Source organism: Ictalurus furcatus, chromosome 20 (genome assembly GCF_023375685.1).
Source record: "Ictalurus furcatus strain D&B chromosome 20, Billie_1.0, whole genome shotgun sequence".
Classification (NCBI taxonomy): Eukaryota; Metazoa; Chordata; class Actinopteri; order Siluriformes; family Ictaluridae; genus Ictalurus; species Ictalurus furcatus.
In genome coordinates this window covers 10,383,169-10,410,977 of record NC_071274.1, presented here as the reverse complement: position 1 = coordinate 10,410,977, position 27,809 = coordinate 10,383,169, and the positions used below count along the sequence as shown (strand labels likewise).

The 27,809-nt window shown below is 37.0% G+C and overlaps 2 protein-coding genes and 1 long non-coding RNA gene across 15 annotated transcripts in view; 1 reads left to right on the top strand and 2 right to left on the bottom strand.

Annotated features, from left to right (window-relative positions):
• pip4p1a (phosphatidylinositol-4,5-bisphosphate 4-phosphatase 1a) overlaps positions 1-12,207 on the bottom strand; it is a 35,044-nt gene extending 22,837 nt beyond the window's left edge. Inside the window, exon 1 of the mRNA XM_053651250.1 lies at positions 12,014-12,207. Coding sequence (XP_053507225.1) covers positions 12,014-12,128 — 115 coding nt within the window. The 5' untranslated portion in view covers positions 12,129-12,207. The remainder of the gene's footprint in view (positions 1-12,013) is intronic.
• A 1,301-nt stretch (positions 12,208-13,508) lies between these two features.
• On the bottom strand, positions 13,509-22,459 carry dnaaf6 (dynein axonemal assembly factor 6). Of its 6 annotated transcripts, XM_053651253.1 has the most exons (6): positions 21,694-21,915; positions 18,621-18,699; positions 18,233-18,335; positions 15,276-15,372; positions 14,985-15,070; positions 13,509-14,068 (listed from the first exon to the last, which is right to left on the bottom strand). In XM_053651253.1, the coding sequence occupies exons 1-6, from the start codon at positions 21,784-21,786 to the stop codon at positions 13,939-13,941; spliced, it is 588 nt and encodes a 195-aa protein (XP_053507228.1). In that variant the 5' UTR covers positions 21,787-21,915; the 3' UTR covers positions 13,509-13,938. The 6 variants fall into 6 exon arrangements, with proteins under 6 accessions (XP_053507228.1, XP_053507229.1, XP_053507230.1 ...); XM_053651254.1 differs by lacking the exons at positions 13,509-14,068; positions 14,985-15,070; positions 15,276-15,372; positions 21,694-21,915 and adding exons at positions 16,069-16,516; positions 16,996-17,013; positions 22,324-22,459; XM_053651255.1 differs by lacking the exons at positions 13,509-14,068; positions 14,985-15,070; positions 15,276-15,372 and adding exons at positions 16,069-16,516; positions 16,996-17,056.
• LOC128624001 (uncharacterized) lies at positions 21,948-25,008 on the top strand. 8 transcript variants are annotated; one of them, XR_008388706.1, is made up of 5 exons: positions 21,985-22,110; positions 22,887-23,097; positions 23,377-23,958; positions 24,141-24,226; positions 24,739-25,008. It is a non-coding gene; the product is annotated as an uncharacterized LOC128624001 (long non-coding RNA). The 8 variants fall into 8 exon arrangements; XR_008388701.1 differs by having other exon boundaries at positions 21,948-22,076; positions 24,141-25,008; XR_008388707.1 differs by lacking the exon at positions 23,377-23,958.
• Positions 25,009-27,809: the final 2,801 nt, after the last annotated feature.

Below are 27,809 nucleotides of genomic sequence, written 5' to 3'. Positions count from 1 at the left end.
AACATGGTATACAGATATTAAAGGTGCGAATTTATCCCAACTGAGCAAGCCACTGAGTGGCGACGGTGGCAAGGAAAAACTCCCTAAGATGTTTTAAGAGGAAGAAACCTTGAGAGGAACCCGACTCAGAAGGGAACCCATCCTCATCTGGGTAAAATACATGTAGGTGAAAGGTAGCGCATTGTTGAAATTTTGTAGGTGGTGCTATCGAGCCATTTTTGCCACACTCAATTCTAAAACCTGGATCAGATTCAACTGTTCACCATTTTGGAGGTGTCTCCAAAGTTGCATGAGTTTTCGAGCATGTTAATGTTTAGGCCTCAAAAATGTAATTCGTTTTATATCAAAATTTGTCAGGATGCCAAGGACACGCCCTTCAATGAAAATTCAAAAGCTTCACAATTTAACCTCACCACAGCCTTTAGATTAGACTGACTGAATATGATGTCTATCTGATGAAAGCTCTAGGAGAAGTTCGTTAAAGTACAAGGTCTGGAAATGGCAAAAACACAGCAAAAATTTAAGCGAAAAGTCAAAATGACTGACTTCCTGTTGAGTTTAGGGCATGGGTTCAATAGATTTTTTGTAAGTAGTGGCAGATTACACATGTTTACCACATTTCATACATGTAACTGAACATGAGCATGACTGCACATCATTGAAATTTTGTAGGTGGAGCTATCGATCCATTTTGCCACACTCAATTCTGGAACCCTGATCAGATGTAAATTTTCACCAGTTCTGACACGTCTGCAAAGTTTCATGAGTTTTCATGTACTACAGTTGTCTGAAATATTCTTCCATGTAATAAATGTGATGACCACATGATAAGAATAAAACTGAAACAGAAATGAACATATAAAGGTCATTATGAATATAAATATGTCCATACTGATCGTGTCAGAAATGCAGTATCTTATTTGTTGAGACACAATAAGTAGTATAATGATGTCGAGTTTAATGAGCAGTGGATAAACTCATTGAATGCAACTGATGATGTAGAGAATGGTATTGCTGATTATGAAATGGAGGAACAAGATGTAGCAGATAAGAGTGAAGATGAGCAAGGAACTGAAGATCACCCAGATGAAGACAGAACATATATTAAAGAGAAAAGTGATCTTTTGTCAGACACATCACTACAAGCTGTTGATCTGGGAACAGCAATAATTGATCAACATTTTCATGATGTATTAATGTAGCACCATGTGAAGGAAACAGTCCTGTTATGTTTTTATCAGATAAAACAAATGAGAAAGTATTTGCCTGTTCTCTATCTTACTGGTGGCCCAACATTTCATGATGAATGTAGATGGTTGTTTTGCACAGAGAATAGATTTCATTTTTTTATGCACAATATAGTTGATCAAATTGTGTCTAATGTCTCAACTGCATTGCGCAATGGTTCTGAGAAAAATGTCTTATCAGAGGTAACACCAGATATGCTAACAAACTCTTTCACTGCAAAAAATACTGAATTATGATGAAGTATATAAATTCTTAAGACCAGTGAAAGGAACTCCTCCCTATTGAATGTCTACAACAAAGATCTGTTTGCCCTGATTAGACAACTAAGCATACCAACTTTGTTTGCATCTTTTAGTTCTGCTGATCTCAGATGGCCTGAAATGATAAACACCATTATTAAGCAAGAGGGGAAACAAATAAATATTGATGAGATTGACTGGTCTGAAAAATGTGGACTCATAAGAGGAAATCCTGTCAATGCAGCTGACGTTTTATCACAGATGGCATTGTTTTCCCAAAGATGTAATCATGTCTCTAGCTGAACAGGAATGCATACAAAAGAATGTTCCCGTAAAGTACAATTTATTCCAATAAGGCAAAATTCTGTAAAGATGAGTTTGCCTTTGCATATGCTCCAAAACAAAGTGGAAAAGGACCAGTTGGATGATGAAAGCAGCTTTTGGAAGACAAGTGTTGCTGACAGGTACAAGAAAAGACCAGAGAAATAACCACATCAAAATATGTCTTGCCAGTTTTGGTTTTTTTTTTGTTTGTTTGTTTTTTAGTACAGAGTTCTGACAAAATCAGAGATTTTTTCAGCAGAAAAATCAAAATCAGCAGAAAACAAAGTAATTAAACTCAATAACTGTGGCTATGTAAAACACAGGACACAAACTGAACCTGCAGTAGTGAGGTATCTGAGATTTTTACCCACAAAAGATCCAGAAAAATATTATCATTCATTACTGCAGTTTTTTTAACCACATTATATTGACTGTCAGCTGAAGCCTAGCAATTATGACACATATGAGGAGTTCTACAACAGTGTTCTCATAAAATGTGGTCGGGAAGTACAAAAAGTGAAATCAACGGTTGATGGCAACAGAGCGCTGTTTGAAAAGGAAAGTGATACAACAGATCAAGCTAAACAGCTTTTGGAGCAGGATATTGATTTTTTACAATAGATCAAGCTAAACAGCTTTTGGAGCAGGATATTGATTTAGAAGATATCTAGATGCCTGGGATCTAATATGTCCTGAAACAGAAAGACAACGTCATGAATGTATAGAACTGATGAAGATGACAATCAAGGGTTTATTCCAGATCTTACAGGAAACCCTGAAACTACTTGTACTATTGAAACAAAACATATGGTAATGCCTAGAAATGATGCATTGAATGTACCAAGGTCGTCAAATGAGAAATAATCTGCAGTGTTCTATAATGTCCGGGAGTGGTGTCTACAGAAAGGAAAGCGTTCAAGAGTTATAAGCCAAAAAAAAAACGTTTTTGCTATCTCCTGACCAGTAGTGGTGAGTGTGCCGAATCTCTGCAGATAACCTCAGGGCCTAATGGTGATGATACATACAAAGTTTCATCACAATCCCTCAAAGCGTTATAGAGCTATACCCTCACAACCATTTTGGCATGCTCGCCATCGAATTCGTTGAAACGCCATTTGAAAACGGAATGGTTGATCAAAATTCTTTGAATAACTTTATGTCGTGAGTATCTCTAGATGACACAGGCCAATTTTCGAACAAACAGCCTAGGAGGAGTTCGAAAAAGTAGGTTTTCAGAACAATTAAAAATAGAGGAAACCTTTTGAGTCCCTTCAGAGCATGGTGCCAAAGACACATACAGAGTTTCATAATGACACGCCAAGTCGTTCGTAAAATATTTATGACTAAATTCAAAATGGCCAACATAGTCATTTTTTTATATTGTTGGACTCAAAATGCCGCACTGAATCTAATGAGACCAATTTGATAATTATACGACAAACTGTTCAGAAGTTATAAGCAAAAATGTGCTTTTTCATATCTCGTGACCACTAGGTGGTGCTGTTCCAAAACGCTGCAGCTGAGCTCAGGGCCTAATGCTGACAAATACCAAATTTCGTCACAATCCCTCAAAGAGTTACAGAGATATACGCTCATGTCCATTTTGGCGTGCTCACCGTCAAATTCATTGAAGCGCCATTCGAAAACGGCTCATCAAAATTCTGTGAATAACTTTTGTTGTACGCCAATTTTCGTGCAAATCGGACAAACGGCCTGGGATGAGTTCGAAAAAGTAGGTTTTACAGAAAACTCAAAATGGTGGAAAATGTTTCATGATGGAAAATGATGTGCAATAGAATCGGCTTGAGGAAAGGAATCAGAGAAAACAAGAAATTCATTTCTAGGACTCACGGTTCAAAAGTTATTAACATAAACGTGAGTGCAACTTTGGACAGTTGGTGGCGCTAGAGGGATTTAGTTAGAGACTAAATGTATTAACAGATCAGACTATCCTCTATCTGTGTGCCAAATTTCATAACTTTCCCGCAAGCAGTTCTATGGGCTGCCATAGAATTCCCGAGCAGAAGCAGAATAATAATTGGAAAAAAACTAACGAAAACTTCGCCCCTTTGGGGCTTGACCCCTAATAATAATAATAATAATAATAATAGCTGCAAGCAGCAATTATCGGGGTTCAAACCACTTAAGGCCCTTAAAGACGTTAAAAGATATTACTTAATATTGTGCAATCCTTTAAGCACCTAAATCAAAGAAAAACCAAGATAATTTTAAGAAATATCAGCCTTCATTAAGCTTGTCTAATAGCCGCTGAACATTTCTCGACCAATGGCGGCCATGTTTTTAAAGATTCACAATCGTCCTCGTATATGCTGATTGGACCTTGGACAAGGACAATTCTTGCAAGATTTATCTATCAAGTCTATTGAACCACTGGTTCCACATTTACTCCCAATTTCATATTTTGTTCCGTAATTTTTTTTTTAAGAATTGTCCTCAGTTTGAGCCTATATGTAAGTGTCCCAAAGTTGGTTAAAATATCTCATTCTGTTCAAGAGCCATTTAAGTAAAACTGGCCACACCGACTTCAAACTTTTGATGTGCCCTTACAGAGGTAAATCAAAACTTCAACTTTTTTTTAAATAATTATTGATCTACTTTGCAGAACTAAGTTTCTGAAATAATCTAAAATATTTAACGAACGATTTGATTGACAGCAGTAGTCCGAGAAGTTATTCAGAATCAGATCTAATGTATGATGCAAAGAATATGTGTACATCTGAAACAGTGAATGATATTCAATCTTTTACACACCATTTATACAGCCATTTTCAGGTTTTTCTTTACTATTATAGCACCCCCATTTTTGACATGTACCCCCAGACCAAGACTGTAAATAAGTGTGCCACATTTGGTGAAAATTTCTCATTGCGTTCATGAGTTATACCCGTTTAAGTAAAAGTGGCCACGCCCCACTTCAAACCTTTAATATGCCCTTGCGAGGGTAAATCAAAACTTCAACTTTTTTTTGATAACTACTGATCCAACACGTCCACAGTATTCTTCTGCAATAGGTTTATTTCACTTGAGTAAAAAACCTATGACTAGTTCGCAAAAGTATGTTTTTAACATTATCTGAAATATTTACCGAACGGTTTGACAGACACCAATGATTCTTGAGGCAAATATGTTTAGAATGAGAGGGAATATAATCTGATATATACTATTTATGTTTGTTCAAAACACTGCATTATATACAGCCATTAACACAGACAAAAATCGTGATAGCGCCACCTATTGGCCGATTTCTTTAAAGCTTTGCACAAACCTCTTAGACCAAGAGTCAAATAGGCCCACCAAATTTCGTTCCGTTCAGCCATTGGTAACCTTGTCTAATAGCTACTGAAATTTGATTGGCCGATGGTGGCCATGTTTTTCAACATATGTGAATGTGCTCATAGACAGTGATGGCAACTGAGACAAAGACACTGTATGCATATTTTGAAGTCAATGGATGAACGGTTCCACAGTTACAGTCAATTTCATGTTTTTTCAGTATTATAGGGCTACCATGTGGCAAAACTGCAAATTTTCTGGGCGACCAGAAAAGAGTCTGTGACAAACGATTCAAAAGTTATGGCCATTTTTCTAAACATGCTCACTATAGAGCCACCATCTGGCCTTTTTTTTCCTTCACGTTGTGACGCTGTAGTACTCTGGGGTACTACCTTCCCTCAAAGTTTCAGCTCTCTAGGCCTTACGGTTTGGTCTGCACATTCAGTTATAGGTCAGAATAATAATTAAAATATAATCAAAATCCTTACAATTACAATAGGGTTTCAGCCCTTTGGGCTCTGAGGACAAAGATTGTCCTCACAGATAAGCATGCCAAATTTGGGGAAGACCTCTCATTTTGTTCAAGAGTTATAGCCAGTTATGTAAAAGTGGTCACGCCTACTTCCTGTGTTTTCTCATACTGTAGCTACCTCAAGTTGAAAGTTCAAACTTTTTTATATAACTTTTGATAATGAGACTCTATAGAATTGTTTGGCACTGGTTTGGTCCCGATCGGACGAAAAACGAAGGACTAGTTCGCAAAAGTAGGTTTTATAAAAAATCCAAGATGGCAGAAAAATTTTATAGGCAGAAATTAATATACAGTGCATCCGTAAAGTATTCACAGCGCTTCACTTTTTCCACATTTTGTTATGTTACAGCCTTATTCCAAAATGGATTAAATTAATTACTTTACTCAAAATTCTACAAACAATACCCCATAATGACAACATGAAAGAAGTTTGTTTGAAATCTTTGCAAATTTATTAAAAATAAACAAAAAACACACATGTACTTAAGTATTCAGTCTTTGCTAAATACTTTGTTGAAGCACCTTTGGTACCAATTACAGCCTCAAGTCTTTTTGAGTATGATGCTACAAGCTTGGCACACCTATTTTTGGACAGTTTCTTCCATTCTTCTTTGCAGGACCTCTCAAACTCCATCAGGTTGGAAAGGGAGCGTCGGTGCACAGCCATTTTCAGATCTCTTCAGGGATGTTCAATCGGGTTCAAGTCTGGGCTCTGGCTGGGCCACTCAATGACATTCACAGAGTTGTCCTGTAGCCACTCCTTTGTTACCTTGGCTGTGTGCTCAGGTTCGTTGTCCTGTTGGAAGATGAACCTTCGCCCCAGACTGAGGTCCAGAGTGCTCTGGAGTAGGTTTTCAACAAGGATGTCTCTGTACATTGCTGCATTCATCTTTCCCTCGATCCTGACTAGTCTCCCAGTTCCTGCCACTGAAAAACATCCCCACAGAATGATGCTGCCACCACCATGCTTCACTGTAGGGATGGCATTGGCCAGGTGATGATTGGTGCCTGGTTTCCTCCAGATATGACGCTTGCCTTTCAGGCCAAAGAGTTTAATCTTTGTTTCATCAGACCAGAGAATTGTGTTTCTCATGGTCTGGGAGTCCTTCACGTGCCTTTTGGCAAACTCCAGGTGGGCTGTGGCTTCCACCTGGCCACTCTACCATACAGGCCTGATTGGTGGAGTGCTGCAGAGATGGTTGTTCTTTTGGAAGGTTCTCCTCTCTCCACAGAGACACGCTGGAGCTCTGTCAGAGTGACCATCAGGTTTTTGGTCACCTCCCTGACTAAGGCCCTTCTCCCCCGATCGATCAGTTTGGACGGGCGGCCAGCTCTCAGAAGAGTCCTGGTGGTTTCAAACTTCTTCCATTTACAGATGATGGAGGCCACTGTGCTCATTGGGACCTTCAATGCCGCAGAAATGTTTTTGTACCCTTCCCCAGATCTGTGCCTCGATACAATCCTGTCTCTGAGGTCTACAGACAAATCCTTGGACTTCATGGCTTGGTTTGTGCTCTGACATGCATTGTTAACTGTGGGATCTTATATAGAAGGGTGTGTGCCTTTCCAAATTATGTCCAATCACTGAATTCAGCACAGGTGGACTCCAATAAAGTTGTAGAAATATCTGAAGGATGATCAGTGGAAACAGGATGCACCTGAGCACTACGTCTGAGTGTCATAGCAAAGGCTGTGAATACTTATGGACATGTGCTTTTTTTTGTTTTTTATTTTTAATAAATTTGCAAAGATTTCAAACAAACTTCTTTCACATTGTCATTATGGGGTATTGTTTGTAGAATTTTGAGGAAAATAATGAATTTAATCCATTTTGGAATAAGGCTGTTACATAACAAAATGTGGAAAAAGTGAAGCATTGTGAATACTTTCCGGATGCACTGTACATTGTGTTTGGCGGGTCCCAACGATTCCATTTTTCTAAACATGCTCACTGTAGCGCCACCATCTGGCCGATTGGGCCAAAACGTTACGACGCTGTAGTACTCTGGGGTACTACCTTCCCTCAAAGTTTCAGCTCTCTAGTCCTTACAGTTTGGTCTCATTGATCAGTTTTAGGTCATAATAATAATAATAATAATAATAAAGGATTAAAATCCTTACAATTACAATAAAGCTTCAGCCCTTTGGGCTTGAACCCCTAAAAACAATAAACATCCTTACAATTACAATAGGGTTTCAGCCCTTCTGGGTTGAACCACTAAAAATCCTTACAATTACAATAGGGTTTCAGCCCTACAGGCTTGAACTCCTAAATATGCAAGAGAACAATAGTGCTTTGCAAGCACCATTAATAATAATAATAATAATAATAATAATAATAATAATAATAATCTTATAAAGCAAAACAGTATGTTGGCCTTCTCAAGCTAACATAATAAGTATGCATAAGAGAACAATAGTGATGCATTGCATACCAAGCACCACTAATAAATAAATACAACCCCAATTCCAAAAAAGTTGGGCCACTGTGTAAAATGTAAATAAAAGTAAATAAAAACAATGTAATGATTTGCAAATCTCATAAACCCACGTTATTCACAATAGAACATAGAAAACTTAAAATGTTTAAACTGAGTAAATGTGCCATTTTAAGAAAAAAAAAAAGAAGGTCATTTTGAATTTGATGGCCACAACACATCTCAAAAAACTTGGGACGGGCACAACAAAAGGCTGGAAAAGTGAGTGTTACTAAAATGAAACAGCTGGAGGTTAATTGGCAACAGGTCAGTAACATGATTAGGTATAAAAAGAGTATCTTAGAGAGGCAGAGTCTTTCAGAAGTAAAGATGGGCAGACGTTCACGAACCTGCGAAAAACTGCACCTACAATTTATGGAACAATTTCAGAGTAATGTTCCTCAACGTAAAATTGCGAAGACTATGAATATCTCATCATCTATGGTACATAATATCATCAAAAGGTTCAGAGAATCTGGAGAAATCTCTGCACGCAAAGGACAAGGGTGAAAATCAATATTGCATGCCCGTGATCTTCGGGCCCTCAGGCGGCACTGCATTAAAAACAGGCATGATTCTATAATGGAAATAACTGCATGGGCTCAGAAACACCTCCAGACCTCACTGTCTATGAGCACAGTTCGCCATGTCATCCACAAATGCTGGTTAAAGCTCCATCATGCAAAGAAGAAGCCATATGTGAACATGATCCAGAAATGCCGCCGTCTTGTCTGGGCCAATGTTCATTTAAAATGGACTGAGGCAAAGTGGAAAACGGTTCTGTGGTCAGACAAATCGAAATTTGAAATTCTTTTTGGAAACCATGGATGCCGTGTCCTCTAAACCAAAGAGGAGAGGGACCATCCAGCTTTTTATCAGTGCGAAGTTCAAAAGCCTGCATCTCTGAGGTGCATGGGGGGGTGCATTAGTGCCTATGGAATGGGCAGCTTGCACATCTGGAAAGGTACCATCAATGCTGAATGGTATATATAGGTTTTAGAGCAACACATGCTTCTATCCAGATTCCATCCTATGTTTACTTCTGAGAGACTCTGCCTCTCTAAGATACTCTTTTTATACCCAAACATGTTACTAACCTGTTGCCAATTATGCTGTGCAAGCACCACTAATAATAATAATAATAATAATAATAATAATAATAATAATAATAATCTTATAAAGCCGAACAGTATGTTGGCTTTGTCAAGCCAACATACTACTACTAATGACAAAAATAATAATAATAACTAATAAATAATGATATTAACAGTATCATCATAAATAATAGCAATAACTCATAGTATTGTTACTTTACTACATTTAAAGGCAAGTGTGGAATTGAACAGGAAGTCTCTCTCAAAAAGAGGAACTACATGCTATTAATTCCCCATTGTGTGCGATACCAAATGCAAATAATGTGCGCTGTGTTCATTTACGGGGGATTGTCATTCATAAACGTACTTTACATGTACTGGAATCTTTGCTAATGTAATTCTAATGTAAATTCTACTCAGCAAACACAGAACATTCACCAAATAATAGCATTCTAGGAATTTTCGCTGTAGGGTTTTTTTTGTAACCAATAAACTAACCTTCCCAGAACATTGCATGGAGGTTTTTTTTTTTGTGACAACCTAAACAGAACTTACACAGAACGTTCTCTATAGGTCAATATAGAGAACTGACATTTCCATCAAGCACTGGCAGATCGAGGGGTGGGGCCAGAGGGGTACTCGCCGGCCCCAGCTGAAACCTGATTGGCCCATGAAGTGCCCCTGTCCTGTTAATCATATCTGATCTCCGTAAATCCATCAGTTGAATGTTTGAAATTCAACTCAACCATTTCTTTCTACCGCATCTCCTAATGCCATGTGTATAGACAGTGCGTTTTTATTGTCCTCCTCCACTGAAGCTTCAATGGGAAGTACTTATTCAACACTTTAACTAACGTCTCAAAGAACATTAGTGTTACTGTCACTTCTCTTTTTCTAACGTTAGGAAGCCAGTTAGCTAGAACAGCACGCTAGTTAGTTAATTAGTTACATCGGCTAAGCAATGTTCAATGATCGCTAGCTATCTGGCAAATTAGTTAGGTTTCACACGTTAGTTCACAGTTGCACAGTTCAGTTGCAAAGTAAAATATAGCAGCTGACAAGTACAACATATAATGTTTGGTCATGCCACACAGCCACAGTCATTGACTCTTATAAATACAACTAATGCTGCATCCCATATATGTGGCAGTTGAGAAGTGCACAGACTTCAACACGGAGCTCTGATTTGAATGGAGCGCAGCAAAGCACTAACGTTAATCAGTGAAGCTCATTTTTAAAATGAGCATTTTTTCTACAGAGTTTGCCAGTGGTTTCTGACCAAAAAGAAGTCCAGCCTGCCTGTCACTGACTGAGAGCAGTTAGTGTGAGAAACAGGAGAGAATGAGGGAGAGAATAAGGGAGATCTGCTTTTATTAAATCTCAGCCTGTGCTGCATATATTTAAACTAAAATATCAGCTCAAGTCAATATCAAAATCACTTCATATTCTGATGCTGCATTTGAGCTATAATCAGTGTATTTGTCATGTTTTTCAGTATAAATATATAAACATCTTTAAAAATTAATCTGAGAACCAAACTGCAGAGGATTAAGTGTATTTTTTCTTTCATTGAGAAGATTTATGACAAACTACACAAAACATGTCTTAATATCCAATGCATGTTTGCTTTACATGTTAATTTATATTTAAGATTTAGATTTTTTTTTGGTTTTGCGTGTAACATGAGACCACTAGACACAGCCATGCGGAAATTTATATTAAATATATTATATTAATATATTGTATTGAACATGATATTAAAGGCCTATATAGTAAAGTTTATTCATTTATTTAATTGTTAATTTAATTTTAATTCTGATTTAATCTAATGTACATGCAAATTATGTTGCCTTTTTAAAAATTTTAGTTAAATTTGCAGATGACGGTGCTGAAAGAAGTGAACCTGTTTTTCCTAGTCGAGAAGTTTAAAAATGTATCTATTTTTACAGTTCAATTCATTTTGTAATGATAGTGTTCTTGAAAAAAAAAAATTTAATTAAATGACCGTTTTGAATGGCCTGAGATTCATGGCCTTTTATTCTATGTAAACAATGAATTAACTAAAACATGGATTGTGTGCTGATTATTTATTTATATAGACTGATTTATTTATGATTAATGGTGCATGAATGTATGAATATTAAAAATAAATGATGAAAATTTAGGTTAAGAGAACGTTTTATAAGCCTAAAACCAACATTCTATTTCTGTAAAGAACTTTCCTGGTTAACCAAAACCAATACCTAAAATTGTATGTTCTGAGAACTTTCTGGGAACCAAAATTTGCTAGTTGGGTATCTCTAACTGCAGTGACTATAAAATAGTATCGTATCGCTCTATTAAACAGACGAGAGCTTATAACAGAACATTCAGTGTGCGACTGAGGAATTTCTATAGGTAGTGCTAGTACATATTAACGCACTTATGATGTCGAACAAGCAGATTATGAGCATACTTTTACTTTACTAAACTATTTGATTCAATAAATGTTAGCCAAGCACCCATCTAATCGCTGCACACCGGATGCGGAAGTAGCTAGCCTCCTAAGCAATTAGCCAAAATCGTCCGAGCAACCGGCATGCTCAAATAAACGTACCTTCCGCTGTGCAAGAAACGCTGGAGTTGCTCACGCAGCCAACCGCTAATTACTTCCATGCAACACGAAAATTAACAATAAAATACACAAAAAGAATCCGATTACAGGTCTACCTTTCGTTACACAATCTCTATCTCAGGCCTATCTATGACAGCACGGCTAGAGGGATTGGCTCTGAGGGGACCACTAGGCTAGCTATCAATACTCACTCTGCGGTTTGTTCGGTTGCGAAAACGGACTTGCAGGAGAAATGCCGCCAATTCCGCTTCCGGCAGCTCCATCGCCGAGATCGGAGAGTAATGGTGAACGCTCGCCGTCCGCCATGGCGACAGCGAGGAACTAAGAAACGGGGCGAGCACTGCCAAGCCACCGAGGAGCGTAGCTAGACGCGCTTTCGTCACATGGTTACAGGCCTTCTACCTTGGCAACGAAAGCGCACGCGCGTTTTGCCGGGAGAGATCAACTCAAGACCACCGGGTGTGAGCATCTTTTGAACTGAACTAAATAATGTTCTGTTTTAAACAAGCAATCTTGTAACGTAGTAATGCAGGTGCGACTCTTAAGGGAGAGCTAGTGTTTCGGGGTTTTTTATGGGAGGCCAAAGCTAATTCGAATTTGAGTTTATTAGCTACGTCTTCTCTTGCTGACATTGTATTCTCGTATATCCTAAACTAAGTCACCCTGTTAATGTCTGTGTAAAACTGCCCCTCAAATAATGAATCCATTTATGAACAAATTGATGAGCACGTAATTAATTAAAAAAAAACAACAATAAATTGGTCAAAAGATTGTGCACAATTGCTAACATTAAAAATCATAATACATTTGTAAGTCATTCATTAAGGCATAACTAGGTGATTAATAATCTATTATTTATTTGTAAGTTGCTCAAGCTATTTCTCTTACTGTTATTGTCGTGGATAAATCAACCATTTTAGCCTAAGTCAAAAACTTCAGAGACAGACAGTTTAGTAGATGTCAAAAAGTAAATAAACTTTATTGAAAACCAATAAAGTTGACAGTCTGCAGAAAGTCCGAATTATGCAAACACACACAGCACTTTGTATACCTTCCTCCACAGCGTAGTCATTGTAGGTGGGGTTTTGCCTTTCATCATTAAAACAGAGCAATCTTCTTTGCCACAATTAAATATTCATGTATATGTGTTATCTTAAATTTGTGGCGCATGCGCAGTTGGTTGTTTTTCTCAAAACGGTTTCATGAGGTCATGGTTTCTTATTTTTTATTTTATTTTATTTTTTAAACGTAGGCTTGTTTCACGTAGGCTTGTGTGTCCTGACCTTGATCCACACTCCTTTTTTTTAAGTCTTATCCTAACTCGTTGGTATTCTGCCTTAAAATTATCTGCTTCTGTGGAGGAAGAAGCAGGATGGTACAATTATTGTACAGTAAGACACAGAGTTCATCCAACTCAATCCACACTCAGAATATAGTGGATCAAACATTGTTATATGGATTTAGATTATGCTTCTAACTATTGATTATACATATAGATTATGCTTTTTAACCAATATTGATTATTCGATTATGCTTAAGTAATAACACTAAATGTTGGTAATACCTATTGAATATAGTTCATTAACATATGCAAATGTTAGTTACACATATTGATTACACTTCATAAATATTTTCAATATTATCAAGTTTACCACTGTGCCAGGATGTGAAACCCAAACTGCAGACAAACATTTTACAAGTTTTAATGAAAAGCTGTCACTGGTCAAAGCTTTAGACAGCAATCATGAGTAGCAGTGACTGGAGACAGAACAGAGGTTAGTTAACATAATCATCTCAAAAGAAAATGTCTTACTTGTCTCATCTTCAGACAAAAGCAAATTGTTGATTGCAATTTCAATGAAACGTTCAAATTCACTATATTTATAAATAATATATTTTTTTTTAAAAACAGTAACTTGTGATTTTATTTACAGTATCCATCTATAAGAGTATTCATGGTACAAGCCCAAAACAACTGACTGTGGTTCCAAAATTGGAAACAATCGATACTTGAATGTGCCTTGATAATTTCTGTTCCTGTGAATTCTTCCTTTTCCAGCCAGTGAAGCAGTTCTTTTTCTTCAGAGACAGCCCATGAGTTCTACATTCCTTATCTTCAGGTGAGGTTAATGGAGTCCAGAGGTCTGTTCATGGGCAGCGTGATTTCCAGTTCATATCTCTCTGTAATGAATCGTGCTGTACCTTCCCTACTGCGCACTGAGTGGGGCAGATGCAGGCCTAGCTTGCTGTAGACAGAAGAGAGCAATTGTGCTTTATAAAGAAACTATGCTGCAGCTTTTAGTACTTATACATTTATTACTAAAATACAGTGCAGTTACACCATGGATGCCTCTACACACATATACAGTACAAGTGACTCAGTTCAGGACAGTTTTTCTTGTGGCTTTTGACACAACTAAGCTATTGTACACATTACATTATGTGTAACTGCTTGCATGGAACATAAGCACACACTGGCACTTTTTTGGAGTGACTGTGGATGGAGGGTGTGAGGTTTGGATAAACTCCTAAGTCTGGTGGAAGTAGCTAGGTTGATTGATTGGCTAATTAAAATGTTTTAGCACTGTTTAAATAAATATTATCATACAAATAAGGATACTCCAAATTGAATTGTTGGTACATAAGAAAAGGGGGGAAATGGCATAAAAAAAAAGAAGAGAAAAAGAGCTAGAACATTTAGCTGAGATCATGATTCTCACTCACAATTCTTTGACCAATTTTGTGATGAACCATATCTGTATTTATTATGGTTGCTACATTTGCGTACCAGATATTTGTGAATGAACAAGGTTTTATACTAAATACCATATTTTTGCTCAGGATTTAGGCGTTTGCAATGCAAATGTTTATATTGCTATGACCTATCTTGAGCAAAAAATATGGCATTTAGTATCATTTAGTGTAAAACCTTGATCATATTAGAGTGGCAAGCACACAGTGTGCCCTCCCAATATTAAAAGGAAATTGTCATTGTTTTTGTTCGTATTTCAATAGCAACTCAAGCTTTTTGTGGACGAAAACTGCTCTATGTATAATACATCACTAGCAACATTTGAGTGAGACGAAGTAAACAAACACAGGCTTATTTAATTTAATGTATTTTTTTTTCTCTATGTAGTATATGAATACTCAGAATCCTACTATTTCGGAGTTCTTAGATCAACAAATCTCTCCTTCACAACCAGCACAAGATCAGAAGCTTGAGTTTCCGGTAGCGTCACTCTCACCTGCAGTAGACAGAGAGTGAGTTAGATAGATATTAAAAGTAAAAAAAAAAAAAAAAGGCTAATTTAAAATTTTTTTAAGTGAATCTTGGATTCAATCATTCTAGTGCAGGTGTATTTATAGATGGTGCAGGATAGTGTTGTTAATATGTGTAAGGATTAAGATGTTGGTAGTTTGTGATTATTGTAACTGAGATAAACAGCATACCAGCATGCTCTCACAGCACATGGAGGATGGATCCTTTTGGCTCATGCCCAGAAACAAGTCCTCAGTACCCACACTCTGCTTCAAGATAATCTCATACCTACACACACACACACACACACACACACACACACACACACATATATATTTTCATAAACAGCCTTTCAGCAGTACAGACCTTGCTCTCATACATTCAGTTATATTATACAGGATTGTATCCTGTGAGATTTACTGGTTCTTTTCTGCTTATATACTACAATAAACACACTCTTGCTATGCAAGCATTAACCTTCTACAATATTCAGTGGCAAGAAAAAGTATGTGAACCTTTTGGAATTTCATGGTTTTATAAACACACTCTTGCTATGCAAGCATTAACCTTCTACAATATTCAGTGGCAAGAAAAAGTATGTGAACCTTTTGGAATTTCATGGTTTTATGCATAAATTTGTCATAAAATGTGATCTGATCTTCATCTAAGTCAAGGGTATTGACAAATATAATGTGCCTAAAATGATAACACAAAATAAATTCTGATCCCCCATGTCTCTTCCAAATTAAACTTTTTTATTCTTTTTTCAACACTGAATCTAATAACACATATTTAACTATTCAAAATTTGTATACCTGAGGTCAACCTCAGGTAACTTTATTTATTTTTTACAAGGTTTCCTAGTGGACAATGGTTGCATTTTTCTCAGTCCTGTTACAAAAACTCATGTGTCATTTAAAAAGCTTGTTTATTTTAAAGAAATGGTTAGTTACATGTTCAAAGGAGACCCAAACCTCAAGCGTATAAATGTTTTATCATGTAATTTATTAAACAACTTGATAAATGATGGACCAAACATAATTGAAAAAATTGTGGTTTAACTTAAGTGGTTTTGAAACAACAAAAAAAACTTTTTAGTAACGGGAATGTACATTGGGTAACAGGAATGAACAGGAATGTGTGTCCGTATGTGAGCGCACATGTGTTTGAGTGTGCATGTGTGTGTGTTTTTGTGCGTGTGTGAGATTTCTGTATTGAAGGGATGTGCTTGTAGTTCTTCACAGCAAAGGAGGTGGAAAGAGAAAGAAGGAGAGAGAGAGGATTAGAGCGAGGGAAGGGGAGAGAGAGAGAGGGAGGGAGAGACAGAGAGAGGGGAGATGAGGGTGGTGGGTGATTTTTGCTCCTTCCCCTGCAGCATGCCATGGGTGGGTGTTTCTGGCTCCTGCATAGTATGGGTTCTCGCAACCTTCTTCTACAAAAGGTAAGAAAGACAAAGACAAAAAAGTTGAAGTCCTCAGATCTCTGCATTGACAACCAGTACCTAACATCAATTTGAAAATATTCTTGCTTGTCTACAAAACACTAAATTATTTCAGCTGCAAAAATTACATCCAATAGTGTTTTAGCTGGAATTGCATTAAATTCATGAAAACACTTGCCTGACCTTTTCTAAGAAGGCTTCTCTTTATATAAGTAACAGGACTGAACGTTACAGGACTGAGTTTTTAGCATAGAATTAGCAAATACATTAAATACAGCCATATGGCATACATGCTAATAGCATGAGCACACTAAGCACATTCTAGTAATTTACCAAAAATTTGTATTTTTAAAATAAACAAATAACATCTAAGAAATAATTTAGGTAACAGGACTGTACATTGAGATTGACCTTCTTCACCATAGTTACAATATCATCAAATATACCGAAAAGAAAATGAGAAAACTTACTGTTGGTCTTCCCATGGCCTTCAGAAGATACAGATGATAAAACTTCCTGGTGAACATGTGACTTGTGAAATGTTCCAAATTTATAAGAGAGGGGAATATGTTAGGGTAACATGACTGAGTGAAAACCTGGGCACACAACTACAATGTGTATTTTAACTAAAATATTATGGATTTCTTATGAAAAAAGACATTTAAGTCATAGATGAGATGTGGAGTCACACAACATTGCAAAAAAAAAAGATTTCTGAAGGACTTTAACTATTATATTTAATGATAAAGTGTAGTATTAGAGAGTGGAAACAGGTAACAAATGCTATTTTTTCAGTGTTCTATGTAGTTTTCATTAATGTTTTAAATTACATATTTTAAATTTGTGGTTTGATTAATATGCAGGACACTTTGCTTAATAATAACAACAATTATCTTTCAGTTAATTTTCATGCATATTTATACATATAATGTCCCGGGGACAAAAATGGCACCCATTCGGTGGAATGGCTCATCAGTGATGGGAGAAAGACCAATCAAACAGGGTTTACAGGAAAATAGGTTGAAATGTTCATGTCTTATTGGCTGACAGGTTTCAATTCTGCCAAACACTAGCTCAATCAGTTAGTGTGAGAGGAAAATGGATATATGCCAAGATACAGGAGCTGAAATTGAAACACTGACATCCTCTCATGCTGAGCCAGGAAAACAAGGTGTGTAAATGTCTGTATGAGTTCCAAGTTACGTGAACATGATATGAGCAGAGCATAAGGACAGGTAACATTCTTTGCATGGCACTGTAGGCACCTAAACCCACACAATGATAGCATAGTTGTGCCTCCCCTTGGATAGCCACACCAAACTAGCCTAGTCTCACGTTAAATAGACAAAATGTTTTATATATTAATCGGTCTGGTAGTATTACAAGCAGTGATAACACCCAAGGCAAGTTTTATTATAAATCCACACTAAATTTGCACATTAGTCCTGATATGCAAGAAAAAAATGCATGGAAACAGTATATTTAGAAGTACATGTTTAAAAGCATTTTGATGGAGAAGAATCTGGGCTCAGCCCCAAATGATAAACAGTCCAGCTAATGCCCCTGGTGTACTCCCAGGAAGGCAATCCAAAGATCACTTTAGGTTACTAGATGGAGCCTTTTTTCTAAGTGTGCAGATTGGGCATGCATCTCTCCTAGACTGGAGTTCTAGACAACAGGTTACTCCACTATACACTACACACTCACTCAGGCTGAGGACGTGGATCTGCAAGGTCATCAAAGTGTGTCCCTTCAGTCACTTCCTCCACATCCCAGATGTCTTTGGTGTTCTTCACATAGGCACTATTGACTTTCCATTTCAATATGTGCATGTGTGTGAGAGGGAGAGTGAGAGAAAGACAGACAGACTAAATTACAGTAATAAACATTCTTTTCTTCTATGAGCACTATTCCCAAGGGTTCCCAAACTGACCTTAGAAGATTGAGTCATAACATAAATTATAATTTCAAAGATGTGCAAATATAGTCAATATTCATGTCAGATACTGTAAGTTGTCTTAAGTTACACTGAATCAGAACTCCACTGATCTCAATAAAGCCTCACTCTATATTAAAAATGGATAGTAGAGCTCACCTGCATTCTTGTCTTGCCTAGGTGCAAAAGAAGGAGCACCAATGTGTCCAGGACCCATTTTTGCTATCGAATTTACATTCTACATACATAAAGAAAAATGACTTTCACATTCATTTCAATTCAGCAATTCAAACAATTTTCTAAAACTATGATTTACAGATCCTCAGTGGTGCAAGGGAGTGTACAATCAGGGAAACTTCATTATAACAGAATAAGAATGTCATTATGATTCCAACAGCAGTTTTACAAAGTTCAAGTCTACAGTATGCATTGAAGAATGTGAGCCATGGGCATAAAATGGTGTTGGGAAGTTAAAATCTTTATGGGATCCTTAAGGGACTGTCCACAGCAGCAGAAGTTGAATCACAAGTGCAGAAGCTCCAAGCAGAAGAAGAGCATTGGAATGAAACTGGCAGGACTAGAGGACAAAAAGAGCCAGCTCAGATGAAGTTTATCAGGATCTGGCACTGGCATCACACCAGGTTATTTCCATTTTGAAATAGTGGTGCAGCTCTAGTGTTTCTGACAGCAATTGTTACATTCGTCAGTACAGTGATACAGCAACTTGTCCTTCAGGTTTCTATTATATAGAGTTCAATCTTTGTCTTGGTCTTGGTCCGAGAGTCCTTCAGGTGCCTTTTGGCAAACTCCAGGTGGGCTTTTTAAGGTGCTTTTACTGAGGAGTGGCTTCCGTCTGGCCACTCTACCATACAGGAATGATTGGTGGAGTGCTGCAGAGATGGTTGTTCTTCTGGAAGGTTCTCCTCTCTCCACAGAGACATGCTGGAGCTCTGTCAGAGTGACCATCAGGTTTTTGGTCAGTTCCCTGATTAAGGCCCTTCTCCCCCAATCGTTCAGTTTGGCCGGGTGGCCAGCTCTAGGAAGAGTCCTGGTGGTTCCAAACTTCTTCCATTTACGGATGATGGAGGCCACTGTGCTCATTTGGACCTTCAATGCTGCAGAATTGTTTCTGTACCCTTCCCCAGATCTGTGCCTCGATACAATCCTGTCTCTGAGATCTACAGACAATTCATTGGACTTCATGGTTTGGTTTGTGCTCTGACATGCATTGTTAACTGTTGGACCTGATATAGGCAGGTGTGTGCCTTTCCAAATCATGTCCAATCAACTGAATTTACCACTGGTGGACTCCAATCAAGTTGTAGAAACATCTCAAGGATGATCAGTGGAAACAGGATGCACCTTTTGAGTGTCATAGCAAAGGCTGTGAATACTTATGTACATGTGCTTTTTTGGTTTTTTATTTTTAATAAATTTGCAAAGATTTCAAGCAAACTTCTTTCACATTGTCATTATGGGGTATTGTTTGTAGAATTTTGAGGAAAACAATGAATTTAATCCATTTTGGAATAAGGCTGTAACATAACAAAATGTGTTAAAAGTGTAGCACTATGAATACTTTCTGGATGCACTGTAAAGTAACTAACTACACTACATTTGTATTTAAAGCAGTGCATCAGTTACTTATGCATTAAAAAGTGTCATTTTCTCACGTCACTTGGGCTCAGAGCGCACATTCATTAATTCTCTCTCTCTCTCTTTCTCTCTCTCTCTCTCTCTCTCACACACACACACACACACACAATCGCACGTATTACCATGGAGATATAAACCAAGCGTCATCACATGTGTGGCACAAGGTGGCTGCCAAAAAAAGTATATTTCTTACTGAAATAGGCCTACTATATATTTGTTTGAATACAAACCAGCATTTTTTTTCATAATGTTACAGTTGTACTTTTTGTAGCAGAAAAAAATACTTAGCATGTCATTAGTTATTTATCTTTATATTCTTGTTGAAACATGTCAGTAATAAATATAACAGGATAGTAAGAACTGAACTGTCACCAACACGAAAGAAAGGGCTGGTGTTGGGCATTAAATGAAAGTGTCGCTCAATCAGTGTTTTCTGTGTTACACACCATTCTGTGTAAACTTTACAAACTCTTGTGTGTAAAAACCCTAGGAGATCAGCAGGTTCTGAAATACACAAACCAGCCCATCTGGTACCAACATGTATGCCACTATCAAAATCACAGAGACCACACTCTTTCTTCATTCTTGTTTGATGTGAACATCACCTGAAGCTCCTGAACCTGTATCGAATTTTTTTTTTTTTTGCATTGTACTGCTGCAACATGATTGGCTGATTAGATAACTACATGAATGTGCAGGTATTCCTAATAAAGTGTACAGTGAGTGTATGTATGTGATACTTTATGAAATTATGAGCTAAGCTGCTGAGATACAAACTTTTCCAAGATCTTGGAGATAAAGTATTTATAAGGTTTATAAGTTGCATTTTCAGTTGAATTTGGGGAAACCACTTGAAGAATCCGTTGTGTTGAACTATTTCAATTATTTTTGTTTGATTTGTTCATTGCAAACAGCTGAAAGTCTGTAAATTTCAGTAAACCTGATTTGCAGTGGGGGTTGAATAATTTTGATTGCAACTGTATCAAGCCAAAATAAAGGCATAATATAGCCTATTTAAATATTGAGATATCATGTCAAAACTATTCGAAGTCACAATAATGGCATACTATACTGAAATATTGAGTTATTGTGTCTAACCCATAAGATGTTAAGTCAAAACAATGGCATATTGAAATAAGTTATTAAGTTCAAACAATAAGTTATTTAGTTAAAATAATGATATATTGAAATAACGAGTTTTTACATCGACATAATACGATATCAAGTACAAATAACGACAAAATATATTGAAATAACGAGTTACTACGTCAAAATTATGAGATATTAAGTCGAGATAACTACATAACACGGTTCACAGGACTTCCGTGAAGAGATTTGCTGATTTACCGGCTTTTTAAATTGGTCTGTCCGCCGTAACGAGTAGATCGCGTTATATTATTTATTAATTAATTTATAATTATTATATTAATTGTGATCTACTCGTGCACAGGTAAAAAATTTAGTAGTACAACACTGCATATACGCGTTACTCCAGCAATAAATAGGCCTAACTCATTTTCTGTACAGTGAGCAGGCTAGCCAGCAAAATTTTAAAACGCTAGGTACTTTCGTTTACCTTGCAGTCTTCTGAGTCGCTTTCTTCCCCGGCTGGTAGAGAGAGCAAGTCGGAGAGTGCCTGAAGATTTTGAAGAGATGACAGCTCCTCCATTTAATTTGACTTATCCTTATGTAATTAGATTTATGGACGAGAAAAGTAACAGACGCTTCTGAGCCTTCTGTAGAATTGTTTACGGTTTCCAAAGAGACTAGCTGTTGTCACGTGTATCCAGGGGCGTTTCTAGAGTTTGAGGGCGCACGGTGGCTTAGTGGTTAGCAAGTCCGCCTCACGCGTCCGGGTTTCGAGTCCCGCCAGGGCAATGTGTGTGCGGAGTTTGCATGTTCTCCCGTGCTGCGGGGGTTTCCTCCGGGTACACCGGTTTCCTCCCAAAGACATGCATGGTAGGCTCATTGGCGTGTCTAAAGTATCCGTAATGTAAGTGTGTATGTGACTGTGCCCTGTGAATTTTTATTGTATTTATTTATTTTCTTTTATCATATTATGTAACAAACATTAATGTAAGTATGTGCTGCAGATCATTTCATTAGTTAAATTTTACATTTTTAATTTTTAGGTATCAAAACTGGTTACTGTTTGGTTGTTGACAATGACAAACTCCATATTTTATACCTTGGAACTCTGTTTTACCTTGGTAATTTTTAAACAAATCTCCAAGTAAACAGGGGACGTCCTCTGGACGTTGCGAACGTCCACTTACTCACTTAAGCATTTGGTCCGCTTTGTAACATTCGCTGGCAGACAAAGCCATATGGATTTAACCCAGTACAGTACTGGCATAAAGTTGGCTTGACGTTGGACGTTCGATATTCGCAGATATGCGCAAATTAAGGGACCGTCTCTAAAGTTACATACAACATTGTTATACACGTTTCTAACTTCAGTAGTATTTGAAGGGAATGACTTACAGTCACAAAACCAACTGTAAAGTGTTCCTGTAGGTGTAAGGTGTGACCTTTTAGATTTTTGATATTTAATAAAATAAACTATTAAATTATATGTAAATTTTACATGAATTTCACTACCAAATGGGCTCATACACAAAATATATCAATATAATTAGTGGTTAGCACATTCGCCTCAGACCTCCGGGGTCGGGGGTTTGATTCCCACCGTGGCCCTCTGTGTGCTGAGTTTGCATTTTCTCCCCATGTTGCGGGGGTTCCCTTCGGGTACTCCGGTTTCCTCCCCAGTCCAAAGACATGCATGGTAGGCTGATTGGCATGTCCAAAGTGTCCCTAGTGTGTGAATGTGTATGTGATTGTGCCCTGCGATGCACTGGCACCCTGTCCAGGGTGTGCCCCGCCTTGTGCCCGATGCTCCCTGGGATAGGCTCCAGGTTTCCCCGTGACCCTGAAAAAGGATAAAGCAGTATAGAAGATGGATGGATGGATAATAGCAGAGGTAGGGGAATCTTTTTTGAAAAATGGCAATGATTTATTACATACTTTAATGACTTACAAAGCTTAGAGGTGGATTGAGGGGAGGTATAATATTCTAGTTGTTATACCTCTAGGAGGTATAATATTATGTTTTTTATTTAATTACTTATTTAATCAAATATAATTAATTATTTTCTCTTTGTGGATTGGACATGCCAATTTTAATAAATCTTAATATTAATTTTTGTCTCTTGAAAACCTTGCGTTTTTAATTGAATGTATGGAGTGAATTAAACATTAGGTATGTTCGGCTACATGCGGCACTGTGCAGACCGATCGGCAACTAACTTGAAGCAATACATGCCGGTTAGAATTTTTTTCTGACTTGAGACTGCGCCGATGCCACATCACTGTGACGTGTGGCATCAAAGTACCGCGATAGTGATAGGAGAGCAGCCGGCTCCCTCAGCCAGCACAGCTTCTCCAGAGCGACTGCACGAGCTCTGATGACATAGCAGGCTGCGGCTGGATGTAACCGATCAGCGAGCGTTTTTTTTTTTTTTTTTTTTTTTTTTAATGAAATAACAGTAGGGGAATACAAAGCCATACAATATTAATAATTTAAAAAATATTATTTAAACATAAGACAATATAACATTAAGATTAAGTGAAAAAGTTTTTACTGTTATACAAATAAGGATTTGTGAGCTTTACAGGAACTGAAGGTGTCAATAAACATGGAAAGCACATTATCGTTTTCGTGAGTCTGGACAATCGTGAAATAGCTGTGTCGTCATCAGAGCTCGTGCAGCCGCTCTGAAGAAGCTGCGCTGGCTGAGGGTATGGCACGCCGAAAGGACAAAAATGTCTTTAGACCTTACGTGTACGGACGAATTTCGTGTACAGCCGACAACCGAAAATTTGCATTAAATTGAATAAACATGTAGTGGTGATGTAAATAGCTACATAATGACATGTCATTCATGAATAATGCATATAAAGGTGACGTGCCATCATGCATCAGGCATTGCATGTACTGTCATTTCCTCTTTCCATATATGTTAGCGCTTATCTACAGTCACGTGATGATGACATGACGGTACGACTCCAGTCACGTGATGATGGCACGCCGTTACATCAAAGCAAGAGGAGTAATCATTCAAAATACTAGTTGGAGTCATGGCTTTAGCAAATTTCATGAATAATTGTAAACGTATTTTTCACACAAAACCTCCCTTCAAAGTTTTGATAAAGCTATTTTCTGGTTAGAATAAAAATAAAAAAGCACTTTTTTTGCTTGTACCATTACAGAAAATTCTTAAAAAGTTAGGAACAGGTACTATATGCTAACGTTAGATGTGTACTACAGCATGGAACAATGAAGTGATGATGTATTCACTTTTTGTGTCTTGTTATGAATTGTGTATGTAAAGTAGGCTCTTTAAAATGTTCGCTATTTGCCTGATTTTTCTTACCAGTTGATGTGTCCTTGCGTGTGTATTGTTTTTAATTGCAAAGCAGTAAAACTTGATACTTTTATAACATCCTGCTTTGAGAATTTATATGGTTTAAAACAAAGACACTCTAACACTGGAAATTTAGACTTCGAAAAACACTTTGGGTTACATCAACATCTGTCCAAAACACTGCTGTTCATCTGCAGGTCTGTCATCATTAAGGAAAAGAGGCACATCCATGCATAACCGCGGGAAGGTTGCTGCACCCCCTGAAGTGCCCTAAGTCAGTGGTTTTCAAAGTGGGGGCCGCCAGGGGTGCCCAGGGGGCCTCAACAATTTGGTTTGAAAAATAAATTAATACATGATTTTTTCTTTGTCACTCTCAGACAACCACACGCATACACAATCAATTCCTATTGTCATGTAATGTAAAGATGTAAGATGTAATTATTAATAATAAAAAAAGGGGGATATATTCCGAAGTCTGTATTTTTAATGTGTTTTAAAGACATCTTGCAAAAGGGGGGCCTCGGTCAAATGTTAATGCCATTTGGGGGCCTTGCCCTGGAAAAGTTTGGGAACCACTGCCCTAAGTATTTAACAAAAAAAAATAGTGAAAGTAGAATTTATATCAAGTGTGGGACACAGGATGCGTTAGACATTTAGAATCAATTATTGTAGTTCAATAATTATATTATTCAGCTTGCATGGAAATTTCTATTGAGTAACCTGTTATTTATTTATTTTCACTTTAATTGTATTCATGTGAAACTATTTATGCTGGTTACATTTGTATTAAGTGCCTGATATTTGTTTGGAAAAATGCTACCTGTACATCATTTTCAAAAATAATTTCCAATGAATATAATTAAATATTATGTAGCAATATCCTAAATAATTAGACAACTAAAATATTTAAAAGGGTAAACATATGGTATGTTATTAATTTCAATGCCCATCTGTGATTTGTGGCCTCTGTGGTCTCCTCCTTTAAAACGTTCTACTATTTTATCTGTAGATAATGCTGTACATTTAATTGTTTATTAAGAGTATTTCTTCAAGGCTTCTGTTTTCTAACAGCGGCTAAAGAACAGTGATTAAAAAAATAATAATAAATTAAAAAAAAATAATTAAAAAAAACCCATATCGCTTGTTTCCAAACAGTATAGACCTACGCTCGGAATTCAATAATTCAGTCTTCCATCCGAAACAATTTTTATTATTTAATTACTACTATTTATATAATACTACTAATAATAACAATAATAATCATCATCATCATAATACAGTTTTTTACAATCACTGTGGCACTAATTTCAGAACCTTGATGTCACTTTTCAAAACTCTAGACACAAAAATCAAAACGGTCATCACTTGTAAACACAGGCTGTCCAATGTTCAAAACATTGCATTGTGGATTCATATCTTTAAAGAAACATTACACGTGCAGAATCACTGATTCAAATAACTCATTTATCATGAAATTCCATACGGACATTTATTTAGATCACCCACACACAAGACACCGATGGTTTCACTGTGTAGTTGATCGTTCAATCAATAAATGTTGTAGTAACAAAACATGTGATCGGCCCACGTTTCATTATGGTACTAGACATAAATACATCACTGTAAAATGAGTAGAAAGAATACTACAGACAGTGGATCATTGAACAAAATAGCAAATGACCAAATCACGTGTTTCTTCGAATTAAAGGAAAAATAATTAGCCTACTGTAGCTACAAAAAATAAAAATAAAAAACCACAGTGAAATGTCAAGTGCAGTGTTCTTGAACTTGAAATTATGCTCATATTTATTTAACTTTCGGCAACTATAGGGAGATTACGATAATTATAAGACAATTTGAGTGCATCCTTTAGGTCAGAGGTTCTCAACCTTTTGCAACTAAAGCCTTCCTTAAGGTCCTGGCAAGACCCCCCCCCCCCCCCCCCCCCCCCCAGTATTGGAGGAGACCAGGTATAATGATTATCTATTCTATATAAAATCTATCCATCTCTATCTATCTATAAAAAAAATCTGTTTTAGATAGATAGATAGACAGACAGACAGATAGATAGATAGATAGATAGATAGATAGATAGATAGATAGATATTTTTGCGTTTGTGTTTTTGTACTTTTAAATAACTTTTTATAACTTGTGATTTTTTAAATAACTTGTGATTTTTATAAAACTATATAACGGACAGGTATGGAACATGAATGATCAAAAATGTTTCTGAACACTATAACTACTTTGAACAAGAGAACTAGGCTGTAATATTGTGGACTATTTTACATGTAAAACATGTTGCATTCCATTCGTCTTGTATTCTAAAAAACATTCGCATATGAATTACATAAATTGGGACGAAGAGTGCGTCTCGTTATCCAGGACATTGTTAAATCTCCGGCTGTCAGACATTCACTGAACAGAGCAGACGCAGAGAGAGGTAAGAGTGCAGCGGGAAAGCAAGACCTCGCGCTTGCAGGACAGTACTGGCGACATTTGGAAAGTTGCTAAGGTTTGTCCAAAAAGTTGCTAGATTTTTCGCTATGCGCCTTTTTTTGTTTTTTGAAAAAAAAAAAAGAAAAGTCGCTAAAGGGGTGTGAAAAGTCGTTAAGTTGCCAACACTGGTCTGCACTGACAGCTAGATAAAAGGCAGGCTAAGCTCCGCCTCTCCCCAGCAATAAGAAAATACAGAGGGAGAGGGAAGACTGAGTTTTTCTATTTATGCACATTCTCTTTGAAAAGCAATACAATAATATACCGAGTACCCAAATGATGCCATGTCTATGAATTCTACAAAAATTCGCGCCCCACTTCCGATCTCTCCACGCCCCTCCAGGGGGGCGCCACCCTGTGGTTGAGAAGCACTGTTTTAGGTGAATGAATCGTTCTCGTTCATACGTTTATGAATGATTTTAAAGAACCGATTCTTTGACTCGCTAAATACAGATTTAAGAATACACCTACTTGTCGCCACCTACTGTCGGAAACATGTAACCGACGTAAACAGACTACGCTTAATTATCTTTATCATTATTATCAGACATTTTTAAAAAATCAAGATTTCAGATAAATCAAAGAAAACGCTGTAAGGAGATAAATGAAAACGTGGGATTAAAGAAAAAAGTTAAATCAAATACAAAGCATTTATTATATATAATAGAATTGGATAAAGTGGATGGATTCAAAACTGGTCTAATTTAATGTTGGTTACAAATTATTTGCACTGCACTAAAGTGTGGGGAAAACAATTAAAGTGAAACCCGG